At 53.4% G+C, this 14,080-nt stretch overlaps 1 protein-coding gene across 1 annotated transcript in view; it reads left to right on the forward strand.

The window, feature by feature from the left end:
- LOC306793791 (ATP-binding cassette sub-family C member 12-like) overlaps window positions 1–14,080 on the forward strand; it is a gene marked incomplete at its 5' end in the record, with an annotated part of 59,929 nt that overhangs the window by 34,895 nt on the left and 10,954 nt on the right. Inside the window, 3 exons of the mRNA XM_079291560.1 lie at window positions 12,249–12,475; window positions 12,645–12,782; window positions 13,844–14,033. Coding sequence (XP_079147686.1) covers window positions 12,249–12,475; window positions 12,645–12,782; window positions 13,844–14,033 — 555 coding nt within the window. The remainder of the gene's footprint in view (window positions 1–12,248; window positions 12,476–12,644; window positions 12,783–13,843; window positions 14,034–14,080) is intronic.

Consider the following 14,080-nt stretch of genomic DNA (forward strand, 5'->3'; position numbering starts at 1 on the left):
AAATTGCAAAAAGCTTAATAATTCTAAAAGTTTAAAGATTCCAACTATGAAAAGTCATATCACACCTCTCCTGAAAGAGCTGAACATTTTGATATTCTAATGGTTTCTGTGGCTTAAAAAATGTCATCAGTGGTGATATTTGTAGTAGTAGAAGTTGTAGTAGAAGTATTATTGTTATGTGGGAGTTCGCAGGTAGGACCCAAACGCAAGACCACAGGAGACAGAAGTTACTATGAACAGGTTTTATTTCGAATGTGTGAAGGTGTGGAGCCCGTGGTCCGACACCAGAGTGGCAGAGCGACGGTGTGAGGCCCGTGGCTCGACACCGGAGGGCTGGCAGCTTGACGGCGAGAGTAGTCAGTGTCACACAAGGAGGGCAGAGCGGCGGAGTGTAATCCGTACACACAAGGAGGGCAGAGGACGCCACGGGGTTGACGCGGGTGAAAGACGGTACGACCTGACAACCCCAGACTGCAGGGTCAGAGCTTATGTAGTGACAGGAGACTCATTAGTGGGCCCTGAGTCTGGTGTGTCAGGCAGCAGGAGGTGATCGGCTGGAGTGTCCTCAGCTGTGCACACTCAAGGGTGTGGCCATGGGAGGCGGATGGAGGCAGAGGACAAACAGAGAGCACATGGCACACAATAACAAATGGGGGAATGACAGAACACATGAGGAGAGGAGATCAGGGGAAACAGAGGTAACACCGAACAGGTCAGACAGGGATCCTGGATCCTGACAGTACCCCCCCCTTAAGGTACGGATTCCAGACGTACAACCAGACACAAAAAAGGGCGGCCGGAGGGGGTCCGGAGGATGGATGGCCCCACAGCTAGAAGGCCGGCCAGGGTGGGCGGAGGGGGTCCGGAGGAGGGTTGACTGGTGCTGACCGGCCACGGGGCTGCAGAAGAGCCTCGGCCACAGGTGCTCCGGCGGCCGGCCGGGCGGGCGGAAGGGCTCCGGACACGGGTGCTCCGGCGGACGGCCGGGCGGGTGGAAGGGCTCCGGACACGGGTGCTCCGGCGGACGGCCGGGCGGGCGGAAGGGCTCTGGAGAATAGGATGCTGGTGCAGCAGTGGCAGGTACTGGAGGTCTCTGCTGCCCCGCGACGGCAGCGGGCACGGGAGGTCTCTGCTGCCCCGCAACGGCAGCGGGCACGGGAGGTCGCTGCTGCTCAGAGACGGCAGCGGGCACTGCGGCGGCAGGAACTGGAGCGGGCTGCGGCGGCAGGAACTGGAGCGGGCTGCGGCGGCAGGAACTGGAGCGGGCTGCGGCGGCAGGAACTGGAGCTGGCGCTGAGGCGGCAGGAACTGGAGCTGGCTGCGGCGCTGAGGCGGCAGGAACTGGAGCTGGCTGCGGCGCTGAGGTGCAGGAACTGGAGCGGGCTGCGGCGTAGAGGCGGCAGCGGCAGGAACTGGAGCTGGCGTAGAGGCGGCAGCGGCCGGGACTGGGAGCGGCTCTGGCTCTGAGACCGCGAGGTCCGGGGATAGCTGCGGCTCAGAGACGACAGCCGGGACTGGAGGTCGCTGCTGCTCCGGGACGGCAGCGGCGGGACCTGGAGGTCGCTGCTGCTCCGGGACGGCAGCGGTGGGACCTGGAGGTCGCAGCTGCTCCGGGACGGCAGCGGCGGGACCTGGAGGTCGCAGCTGCTCCGGGACGGCAGCGGCGGGACCTGGAGGTCGCTGCTGCTCCGGGACGGCAGCGGCGGGAACTGGAGGTCGCTGCTGCTCTGGGACGGCAGCGGCGGGAACTGGAGGTCGCTGCTGCTCTGAGACGGCAGCTGCGGGAACTGGAGGTCGCTGCTGCTCTGGGACGGCAGCGGCCGGGACGGGAGGTCGCCGCGGTACGGAGACGGCGGCGGCCGGGACTAGAGGTCGCCGCGGTACGGAGATGGCAGCGGCCGGGACTGGAGGTCGCTGCTGCTCTGGGATGGCAGCGGCCGGGACTGGAGGTCGCTGCTGCACTGCGACGGCAGCGGCCGGGACTGGAGGTCGCTGCGGTACGGAGACGGCGGCGGCTGGGACTGGGGAAAGCTGTGCCGCAGAGGCGGTAGGAACCGGAGCTGGCTGCGGCGAAGAGGTGGCAGGAACAGGAGCTGGCTGCAATGCCATCCGAATACGGGGAGCCGGAGTCGACCGGGCCACCGAGTGTTCCGCTACACTTGCTTGGCTCCCTCTCCGGCTGAGAAGGTGCTTGGCCATATAATCCGAGTTCCCCAGAGGGTCAAAAACTCTCATCAGAGCCGCCACAAAGTCCACATAACCCACAGTATTAGGCCGATCAAAACTTAATGTTCTTGCAGCCCAGTCCAAAGCCCTTCCCCGCAGTAATCAAACCACGTAGGCGACCTTGGACCCGTCCGAGGCAAACGTCTGAGGCCGACGGTCAAACACTCGTCGGCAAAGCAACAGGAAGCCCTGGCACTTCCCCAGTGTTCCGTCATATGGAATTGGAGCCGGCACAGGGGATTCCCAGACCGGCGGAGCAAGGACTGGAGGGAATAGTGCTGGAACTGGTGGAGACCTGACTGTCCGGGCTAGTTCCTGCACGAAACAGCCAATCCGAGAAATTTCAGCAGTGACACTTCTCACCTCCTCCAGCAGGCTGTTAGGGCCGTACAGTGTAGCTGCTCCTGTGGTTGCTGGGTCCATTATGGTCAGGTCGTTCTGTTATGTGGGAGTTCGCAGGTAGGACCCAAACGCAAGACCACAGGAGACAGAAGTTACTATGAACAGGTTTTATTTCGAATGTGTGAAGGTGTGGAGCCCGTGGTCCGACACCAGAGTGGCAGGGCGACGGTGTGAGGCCCGTGGCTCGACACCGGAGGGCTGGCAGCTTGACGGCGAGAGTAGTCCGTGTCACACAAGGAGGGCAGAGCGGCGGAGTGTAATCCGTACACACAAGGAGGGCAGAGGACGCCACGGGGTTGACGCGGGTGAAAGACGGTACGACCTGACAACCCCAGACTGCAGGGCCAGAGCTTATGTAGTGACAGGAGACTCATTAGTGGGCCCTGAGTCTGGTGTGTCAGGCAGCAGGAGGTGATCGGCTGGAGTGTCCTCAGCTGTGCACACTCAAGGGTGTGGCCATGGGAGGCGGCTGGAGGCAGAGGACAAACAGAGAGCACATGGCACACAATAACAAATGGGGGAATGACAGAACACATGAGGAGAGGAGATCAGGGGAAACAGAGGTAACACCGAACAGGTCAGACAGGGATCCTGGATCCTGACAATTATTAGTATAAGTATTAGTAGCATTAGAATAAGTACTAATAGTAGCAGTAGTGATATTTGTAGTTGTAGTAGAAGTATAATTAGTAGTAGAAGTATTAGTAATTAGAAGAAGTAGTAGAAGACGTAGTATCAGTAGTCATAGTAATAGCTGTAGTATTGGTCGTAGTATTTAATATAACAGTAGTAGTAGTAGTAGGAATAGTAATGGCAGTAGAATAAGTAACAGTAGTAGTACTAGTAGCAGTCGTACTAATAGCTGTAGTAGTATTACTACTTTTAGTAGCATGAATAGCAGTAGTAGTGGCAGTTGTCGTATAAGTAATAGTAGTCGTGGTATTAATAGCAGTAGTGGTAGTAATAACATTGATGGTAGCTGTAGTGGCCATTTGTCGGCTAAATCAAACTTAAACAAATAATAATCAAACGCCACTGATGCACCGTGGTCGGTATCTTTACGCAGCCAGAAGAGAGTAAAATGTCCAAGCAGGATTCCATTTTTGTGTATTTATTAAATAGAGCAAATAAAACAAGCAAACAAACTAATTCACAAAACTCCTGTCGTGCTGTCTCTCCTGTCCTGTGCAGTGCAATGCTGCTGTGCAGCTGGTAAAAACTATACGCCCACCCCGGTGCATGCTGGTCCTACCTTTCTCCTCGTTTAAATAGCAACAGGTGCCCACAGTAATTACCCAAAACATAATAGAACTAAACAAATTACTATTAAAGAGAAAAATAAATTTTAACATATGAAACATCTACAATAATTAAACAATACTACTTATAAATGAAATAACAAAATACAATATCAAATAAATAGCTCCAACATTCCGGCCCCTAATTGTGCATAATATCACAATTATTATTCTCAAACGAGCTATTCCTACAATAAACATGACCTAAAGTTACTCTTCTTCTTGACAGCTACAACAAAAAAGAAAGATTAGAGAGAGAAAATAGAGGTAGAGAAAACATCAGTCCATGATGTTTAGTCTGCCACTTCCAAAAGCAGACAGAGCTTCGTCACCGGCCTCTCCAGAATGCTGGTCCTGGTTTGAAGTCGCACAGACCGCACCAGCCCCTTTGTATCTGGTCTTGCCTCCAAAACTTTCCCATCATCCAAGATCCTCTTGGAGCTGTGGAGTCCGCAACAAGGACAATGTCTCCAGTAGTGAGGCTTCTTCTTGGCCTTGTCCACTTTTGTCTCTCTTGCATCATAGGCAGGTACTTAGAGATCCATCTTTTCCAGAAGAGTTCAGCCATGTACTGTACTTGCTTCCACCTTTTCTTGATGTATAGATCACTTTGAATGAATAGTCCTGGTGGCATGATTGGTTTGCCCTTTAACATTAGAATGTGGTTTGGTGTGAGAGCTTCAAGGTCATCTGGGTCATCTGAGACTTTTGTGATGGGTCTGTCATTTAGAATTGCTTCAACCTCACAGAAAATAGTCTGGAGCCCTTCATCGTCCAGAATTTGCTGTTGCAGAACTGAGGTGAGAACACCTTTCACTGAACGAATCAGGCGCTCCCAGATGCCGCCTTGATGGGAAGCTGCTGGGGTGTTAAAGTTCCATTTTATGCCATCCTGGACCAAAGCCCTTTGAATTTTGTCATGATTCAGAACAGCCAGACTTTCCTTCAGCTCCCGGTTGGCTCCAACAAAGTTTGTGCTATTATCCGACCTGATAGTGGAGACTGCACCTCGTCTACAGATGAACCTTCGTACTGCATTTATACAGGAGTCTGTGTCTAGTGTATATGCCACTTCCAAATGCACAGCACGACTGGTTAGACAGGTGAAAAGCACTCCATATCTCTTCAGAAGACTTCTTCCTCTTTTAACATTGATGCATTGACTGTCCGGAACTAGCCCGGACAGTCAAGTCTCCACCAGTTCCAGCACCCGCACTATTCCCGCCTGTCCTCGCTCCGCCGGTCTGGGAATCCCCCGTGCCGGCTCCGAGTCCCTATGATAGAACACTGGGGAAGTGTCAAGGCTTCCTGTTGCTATGCCAACGGGTGTTTGACCGACAGCCCCTGACTTTCGCCTCAGACAGGTCCAAGGTGTCTTACGTGGTCTGCTTACTGCGGGGAAGGGCTTTGGACTGGGCCATGTACACAGTGAGCAGCGACCAGCCTAATACTGTGGGGTATGTGGACTTTGTGACTGCTCTGATGAGAGTTTTTGACCCTCTGGGGAACTCTGAGTATATGGTCAAGCGCCTTCTCAGCCGGAGACTGAGCCATGCAAGGGTAGCGGAACACTCAGTGGCCCGGTCGACTCCGGCTCCCCGTAGTCAGACTGCATTGCAGCCGGCTCCTGTTCCTGTCACCTCTTCGCCGCAGCTAGCTCCGGTTCCTACCGCCTCTGCGGCACAGCTTTCGCCAGTCCCGGCCGCCGCCGTCTCCGTACCGCGGCGACCTCCAGTCCCGGCCGCCGCTGTCTCCATACCGTGGCGACCTCCAGTCCCGGCCGCCGCAGTCGCAGTGCAGCAGCGACCTCCAGTTCCCGCCGCTGCCGTCCCGGAGCAGCAGCAACCTCCAGGTCCCGCCGCTGCCGTCGCAGTGCAGCAGCGACCTCCAGCTCCCGCGGCTGCCGTCCCAGAGCAGCAGCGACCTCCAGTTCCCGCCGCTGCCGTCCCAGATCAGCAGCGACCTCCAGCTCCCGCCGCTGCCGTCCCAGAGCAGCGACCGCCAGTTCCCGCCGCTGCCGTCCCAGAGCAGCGACCGCCAGTTCCCGCCGCTGCCGTCCCGGAGCAGCAGCGACCTCCAGTTCCCGCCGCTGTCATCCCGGAGCAGCAGCGACCTCCAGTTCCCGCCGCTGCCGTCCCAGATCAGCAGCGACCTCCAGCTCCCGCCGCTGCCGTCCCAGAGCAGCGACCGCCAGTTCCCGCCGCTGCCGTCCCGGAGCAGCAGCGACCTCCAGTTCCCGCCGCTGTCATCCCGGAGCAGCAGCGACCTCCAGTTCCCGCCGCTGTCGTCCCGGAGCAGCAGCAACCTCCAGTTCCCGCCGCTGTCGTCCCGGAGCAGCAGCGACCTCCAGGTCCCGCCGCTGCCGTCCCGGAGCAGCAGCGACCTCCAGGTCCTGCCGCTGCCGTCCCGGAGCAGCAGCGACCTCCAGTCCCAGCTGTGGTCTCGGAGCCGCAGCTATCCCCGGACCTCGCGGCCGCGGAGCCAGAGCCGCTCTCTGGTCCTGCCGCCGCAGGGCCAGCTCCAGTTCCTGCCGCCGCAGGGCCAGCGCCAGTTCCTGCCGCCGCAGCTCCAGTTCCTGCCGCCGCAGCTCCAGTTCCTGCCGCCGCAGCTCCAGTTCCTGCCGCCGCAGCTCCAGTTCCTGCCGCCGCAGGGCCAGCGCCAGTTCCTGCCGCCGCAGCTCCAGTTCCTGCCGCCGCAGCTCCAGTTCCTGCCGCCGCAGGGCCAGCTCCAGTTCCTGCCGCCGCAGCTCCAGTTCCTGCCGCCGCAGCTCCAGTTCCTGCCGCCGCAGCTCCAGTTCCTGCCGCCGCAGGGCCAGCTCCAGTTCCTGCCGCCGCAGCGCCAGTTCTTGCCGCCGCAGCTCCAGTTCCTACCGCCGCAGCTCCAGTTCCTGCCGCCGCAGCTCCAGTTCCTGCCGCCGCAGTCCCAGTTCCCGCCGCAGCGCCAGCTCCAGTTCCTGCCGCGGCCGCCTCTACGCCAGTTCCTGCCGCCGCAGCGCCAGCTCCAGTTGCTGCCGCCTCTACGCCGCAGCCCGCTCCAGTTCCTGCCGCCGCAGCGCCAGCTCCAGTTCCTGCCGCTGCCACCTCTACGCCAGTTCCTGCCGCTGCCGCCTCTACGCCGCAGCCCGCTTCAGTTCCTGCCGCCTCAGCGCCGCAGCCCGCTCCAGTTCCTGCCGCCTCAGCGGCGCAGTCCGCTCCAGTTCCTGTCGCCGCCTCCGTGCCGCAGCCTCTCCCACACCCGGCCGCCGTCCCAGAGGCGCAACGACCTCCAGTTGCCGTCTCTGAGCGGCAGCGACCTCCAGTGCCCGCTGCCGTCTCTGAGCAGCAGCGACCTCCAGTGCCCGCTGCCGTCTCTGAGCAGCAGCGACCTCCAGTGCCCGCTGCCGTCGCGGAGCAGCAGAGACCTCCAGTACCTGCCACTGCGGCACCAGCATCCTATTCTCCAGAGCCCTTCCGCCCGCCCGGCCGTCCGCCGGAGCACCCGTGTCCGGAGCCCTTCCGCCCGCCCGGCCGTCCGCCGGAGCACCCGTGTCCGGAGCCCTTCCGCCCGCCCGGCCGTCCGCCGGAGCACCCGTGTCCGGAGCCCTTCCGCCCGCCCGGCCGTCCGCCGGAGCACCCGTGTCCGGAGCCCTTCTGCCCTCCCGGCCGTCCGCCGGAGCACCGGTGGCCGACGCTCTTCGGCGGCCCCGTGGCGGGTCAGATCCTGTCACCCCTCCTCCGGACCCCCGCCGCCCACCCTAGTCGGCCTTGTAGCTGTGGGGACATCCCTCCTCCGGACCCCCTCCACCCGCCCTGTGTGGTGTCTTGTGTTACGTCTGGAATCCGTTCCTTAAGGGAATTTCAGCTTTGAACTTGTGTCGTTGTACATATTGAATGATTGACTGCTCTGCCTTAGCAAGATCTTCAGGTGTTATTCTTTGTCCTTTGAGTGAGGCTTTAAAGCTTTGAACTTTTCTTTCCACTTCATGCTCCTGATTCTTCAGATCGTCCTTTCTGAGGCCTGCAGAAGCACAAAACTCCTTTCTCTTCTGTCCCAACAACAAGAGACGTTCCTTGACCTTCAGAAACCAAGCCACAGATGTTTTTAGTCTAGTCAAAGATGAAAAATAGTAGATCAGGTGGTTGGTGGCATTTTTAAAATCCTTGATGATAGCATTTACCATTAAGTCCCTTTTGACCTCTGGGTCATCTGCAGAAATCACATCAAGATTCCCATCAAGTTTAAGCCACTCCTTCTTTGACTGATAGAGAAACTCAGGTCCACTTATCCATCTCCTGCCTTTCAGGAAATCCTCAGCTCTCATTCCTCTTGATGCGTCATCTGCTGGATTATCCTTGGAACCCACATATCTCCACTGATCTACATCTGCTGCTTCTCTGATGAAAGAGGGTCTGTTTGCCACAAAAGTGTAGAATCGTCTGGTTTCACTGGAGATATACTTAAGGACTGTTGTGCTGCTCATAACATTCATGAACTTGATGTCTTCTCTGGACATTTCAATCTGCTCCTCTGATGATCTCTCATTAAAGTCATGGTTATACTGTTTAACCAGCATTCCTTGCAGATGTTCCACAGAGATTCAGTTGGCTGTTACAGCAGGGCAGCCACTCTTACTCCTACTGCTCCCGCCGCGAAGTGGACCATTAATGACCCAACCAACTCTGGTTCTGACCGCATAAGGCCCTTCATCCTGGCTGTTTATCAGCTCCCAAGGCTCCATCTGTCAGGATCCAGGATCCCTGTCTGACCCGACACCTCCCAGGGCCGCACCCTTAATCGTGCACGGCTGAGGACACTCAAGCTGATCACCTCCTGCAGCCTGACACACCAGACTCAGGGCCCCTTAATGAGTATCCTGCCACTATATAAGCTCTGGCCCTGCAGTCTGGGAGTGTCAGGTCGTACCGTCTTTAACCGGCTGAAACCCCGTGGCATCCTCTGCCCTCCTTGTGTCGGTGGATTACACTCTGCCGCTCTGCCCTCCTTGTGTCTGTGGATTACACTCCGCCGCTCTGCCCTCCTTGTGTTTGTGGATGCGCTCCGCCGCTCTGCTCTCGTTGTGGTCTACGGATTACACTCTGTCGACTCCAGTATCGAGCCACGGGACTTCACGCCGTCAACTCACCAGCCCTCCAGTGTCGAGCCACGGGACTCACACCGTCGATCTGTCGCTCTACCCGCCTGGGGTTAAACGGACTACAATCGCCGTCAAGCTGCCAGGCCTCCGGTGTCGAGCCACGGGACTCACACCGTCGATCTGCCACTCGGGTGTCGGACCACGGGCTCCACACCTGCACCCACCTGTCTATAAATAAAACCTGTTGAACATTCACTTCTGTCTCCTGTGGTCTTGCTTTTGGGTCCTATCTGTGAACTCCCGTGACACCATCACTTTTGGAGCATCAGTTCCAATTAGTAGCTCAACACCTGCGTCAATGTCGTGGAGCTTAACATCCTTGAGGTAAGACCATTGATCAAGACCCTCCTCTCGTGGGACGTTGAGTGCAGAAACAGGCATGCTCCTTTGAGTTAAAACATCAGGTAACTCAATGAAATAGTTTGTGCTCATACCAGACACTTCAAGGCCTGACAGAATATGTGCATTTACGATCTTCTTTTGATTCATTGTTCTCAGCAGAATACTAGTCCTTTTACCCTTCAAGTTCAGTTTTCTTGCCAAGTCCTCTGTACAGAATGTGCCGGAACTCCCTGGATCCAAGAAGGCATATGTCTGCACCGTTTTGTTACCTCTCTGGCTCTTGACTTTGACTGAGACAATAGAAAAGATGGAATTATCTTCATAACCAGCCCCAATATGGCCGCAGGTTTGAGACATGGTGGTTGAGACACTTGGAGGGCTCACAGACTGTTGGGCTTGTTGAAAGGTTGTTCTTTTGTCTTGCCACTCTATGTGAAGGACTCCAAGGTGCTTTTGGTGACACACATTGCAATCCAAGAGACTCCTGCAGTCTTTGCTTGTGTGGCCTACTTTCAGGCAACCAAAACAAATACCCTGTTCTTTGATAAAGTTAATTTTATCACGATGTCCTTTCACTTTAAACTGTGAGCATTGTCAAGAAGAGTTGAGCCCACAGAGCTGCCTCGGTAACATGCTGGCACATTCAAGGGAGAGTCAGGATATGTAATCAATATGTAACAAATGTTTAATGCATAGAGTGATTTAACAAATGTAAAAACTGATTAACAAATGTTCTGTGTGACCGGAGCTGCGATAGAAGTGTTTGGTCAGGATGAGTTGGCAAAAAGTAGTAACAGATGTTATGGGTGGGGTTAGGAAAAGACTGTCGCAAAAGATGAGTCATAGAGGCATAATACAGGATGAAGCCTGGACTTGTCCGGACATGTTCAGGACCCAACGCCCTCTCCAGTGGGTGGGGAGATGAGATCATGTATTGAACAGGGGGGGGCCGACAGAGCCCAAATGATGGATAAAAGAAGACGTTTGCAGGCAACACACTGGGATTTCGACACGGGCGCCGTCCAAGTGCGCCGATGAGGAGATACGGACGATCGCAACTGATGTATTGAGGACTTCGTCTCTGTTCACGGAAAGAAGACCGCTGTTCGTGGACAATAAGATTTAAAGACGGAGATTTCCTCTCCCCACTGCTCGATTCTTAACAACTGGACAACGGAGAAGACGCAGCAGCCCTAGAAAGACTTTGTACTGAGTTTTGAGGACTGTTGAACGGACTTCGCTGCGAGAGCAGGAGGACTGAGGGTCCGGCCGGACCTTCGCTCCTAACAACTCCAAAAGAACCTTTTCATCGCACCATTGAACATCCAGCTCCAACCGAGCCGTCTCGGCATCTAAAACTAATGAGTGTAATCGAAGAAGAAAATTAAAGTAACGAATCAAGTGTAGTAACTTTTTATGTGAGCTGTAGCTTAACCCTTGCAAACTAACTAAATATAACCTGCAATAAATATCTAATCTGCATTTAAAGTAAATTTCTCAAGTGCATTTATTTGCTCAAGTAGTAAAAAGTTCCTCGTGGCAGTAAAAAGTTAAAGCCATTGTATGTCTTAACAACTGAGTTCTGAAAGGTTATCCTAGAGACCGAATCCACTTAACAACCCCTTACGGTTTTAGAAAGAAGTAATCCTAGCCGTTAAAACCTAACCTGGCATTTACCAAGAGCACGGATCCATAAGAGGGAAGCTGCCATAACCGACGCGACTGGTGGGAGGGCCCGGGGCCAGGACTGGTCTCTCGGCCGAGCGCGCTCAGACCGGAGGAAGCAGGGTAGACGTCGGGAGTAACGGCAGTTAGCGGAGCCAGGCGAGTTCCCTCGCAAGAACACCAGCTCGACAATCTTTTAATAGAGAGCTGAGTCAGTAAGTAGCCCCGTATCGGGCCAGAAGTACCCCAGGATCTAACAGCATTTATCCAACGAGTGACAACTTTGTTTACAAAACAGACAGTTGTGAAGAGAGGAAGATTTGTTCTTGTTTCCTGTGTACTGAGTGATGACTCCTTCTTTCACTGCAGTAACGTTGGTGGCAAAGCTGCTTCCTTTTTTCCTTTGCTTCAAGTAACTAACGTTGGGGACCTTCAAGTTGGTAGGTTGTGAGTGACTGAATGTTGCCAAAAAGTGGATCTGAGGCAATTCTGACTTGTTTTTCAATGAAAGCAACAAGATCCTCAAACAGTGCTCTCCGGCCACTTCGCTCTTGCAGATCACAAGCAACATTTCTCCACCGTTCCCTTAACTTATAAGGAAGTTTCAAGATGATGCTCCTCATATTAGATGGTAGGTCCAGTTCCTTCATATGCATAATTTGCTCTGTTAGATTTGAGCATCCTCGAAGAAACAGGGAAAATTATTGCAATGCTTTAAGATCTTCACTTTTAACAGGCGTCCAGCTGAGAAGCTTTTCCATATACGTAGATGCAATTTTGTATTCGTTTCCAAAGTGCTCTGCGAGAAGACTTTTGGCTCTGTGGTATCCCTGATCTGAAGGTAGATGTTGGCAACTGCACACCAAGTCTCTTGGCTGCCCCCTGGTGTATTCTTCGAGAAAGTGCAAACAGTCACTCCAATTAGTTGTCTTCTCCTCCACTCCATTTTCAAAAGCTCTGATAAAAGAGCTTAACAGCATTCCAACAATTAAACAACCCCTCTGGCCCTGCCCTCACTCTGCTACTAGGGGATGGAGAGGAGGGATGGGAGCTTAACAAGGGGGATGCATTTTGGTCATTCTATGAACAAAGGGAATGCCATCCCCCCTCATCACCCTCAAATGAACTACTCCCTATAAATATACGTTTATGATGACTTTTGTTTTGTTTTCCTTTCTCAGATTTTCTCCAGTCCCATGAGTTTCTTTGACACGACGCCAACAGGACGCATTCTCAACCGCTTCTCCAAAGACCAAGAGGAGGTGGACACGGTGCTTCCCTTCCACATGGACACTTTCTTTGAATTTACTCTGCTGGTCACCTTCACCATCATCACCATCTCGGCAGTCTTCCCTCCGATGCTGGCAGCTGTGGTTTTCATGGGAGCTTTGTTCGGCCTCATTCTCTTGTGAGTTGATACCAGTTTAAACATGAAAAAAATTATTTGTATGGGTACTTTTGTAAAATAGGATTGTAGCAATTCACAATCATTTAAATTGTTGCACGTCTTAAAAGCAGGTTCAGTACAAGAGTTCTTCAAAGGCAAACTAAATATATCAGTTGTGATTCATCTGCAGTATCTTCCAGAGGAGTATCCGACAGATGAAGAGGATGGAGAACGTCAGTCGTTCTCCCTGCATCTCTCTCACCACCTCTACCCTGCACGGCCTCAGCACCATCCATGCCTACAACATAAGAGACAGACACATACAACTGTAAGATAGCAACGTTCCTCGACATGACTCTCAACTGTGTGGCTCCTTATATTGCTGTTTGCAGCGTTGTCGGGGTGACAATATGGACACAGTTTAAAATGGCAGACAATTGATCATGACGCACATTTTTAAAATCAGGGTATTATAATTCCCATAGTTCTAATACATTAGAGTTAGAGTAATGTATTGTAATAACTAATATAATGCATTATAACCTGATTTAAAGTTACCCTAAGAGGTAATTGTTGACACGGGGTGTGGTGGAGGACTCAAATGCAGACAAGACCAGAAGTAGAGTGAAGCAGGTATTTAATGAATAATGAAATCAGAACAGGAAACTTCCAGGAACACAACAGGGAATCCACGGACGAGACGAGGGGGGAATTCCAGCAGGATGAAACAGGGCAGGCAGACAGGGAAACCGGGAAAAGGACGAGCCAAACGGGAGGGTAGACATGGCAATGATCTGGCAAGGAGTGACTGAGAGGCAGGGGAGGGTAGTTGTACTGATGAGGAGGGAGTGCTTGATTAGTGAACAGAGGCAGGTGAATGAGGGAGGCTGACAGGTGCACTGAATGAGCTGATAGTAGAGTGAGGTGGGTGAGAAATAAAGAGACAGGCGAGAAGGGGCAGAGCTGTGACAATTGTTGGCTTTCAGTGAAGTGAAAAAAATATCATTAAATCTTTGACAGAACAACAAACAAAATGTTGGGAATTTCGTCACTTACAGCTCTGACGTTTCGGGCCAAAATGCAAAGTTTGTTGTAGTGCCACCAACTGATCAAATCGCACCACATTTCACACTGCATTCCCTTGGGTCCCCAGCAATACAACTGCCAAGTTTGAAGTAGATCAAATCAACAGTTCTAGAGATAAGCAAAGGACACTCACTCATAGAGTTTCCTTGCTTTATCGTTAGATGCAGTGCAAAAGTAGCAGGTGATGTTTCAGTCAGTGTCTCTAAACCTGGTCTGCGTTTTAAATGCTGCATTACGGATCATTTGGGTGAGGCGGTACAGTATGTATGTTCACAAACCTGCATGTTCTTTATCACATTGCAGGTTCAAGTCACTGAATGACATCAACTCCAACCACTATTTATTGTTTCACTCTGGAGCACGTTGGCTCTCCTTCTGCCTGGACTCCATGGCTTCAACCATGACCTGGTTGGTGTCTCTGTTCGTTGTGCTCAGCAGTAATGACTTCATCAGTCCGTCTTTGAAAGGCTTGGCCTTGTCCTACACCTTACAGGTGAGTTTGGAACAGAAAATTAATGAACCTTTCGTTTATTTTTGTAA

The sequence above is a fragment of the Melanostigma gelatinosum genome (assembly GCF_949748355.1).
Source record: "Melanostigma gelatinosum genome assembly, chromosome: 2".
Lineage (NCBI taxonomy): Eukaryota > Metazoa > Chordata > Actinopteri > Perciformes > Zoarcidae > Melanostigma > Melanostigma gelatinosum.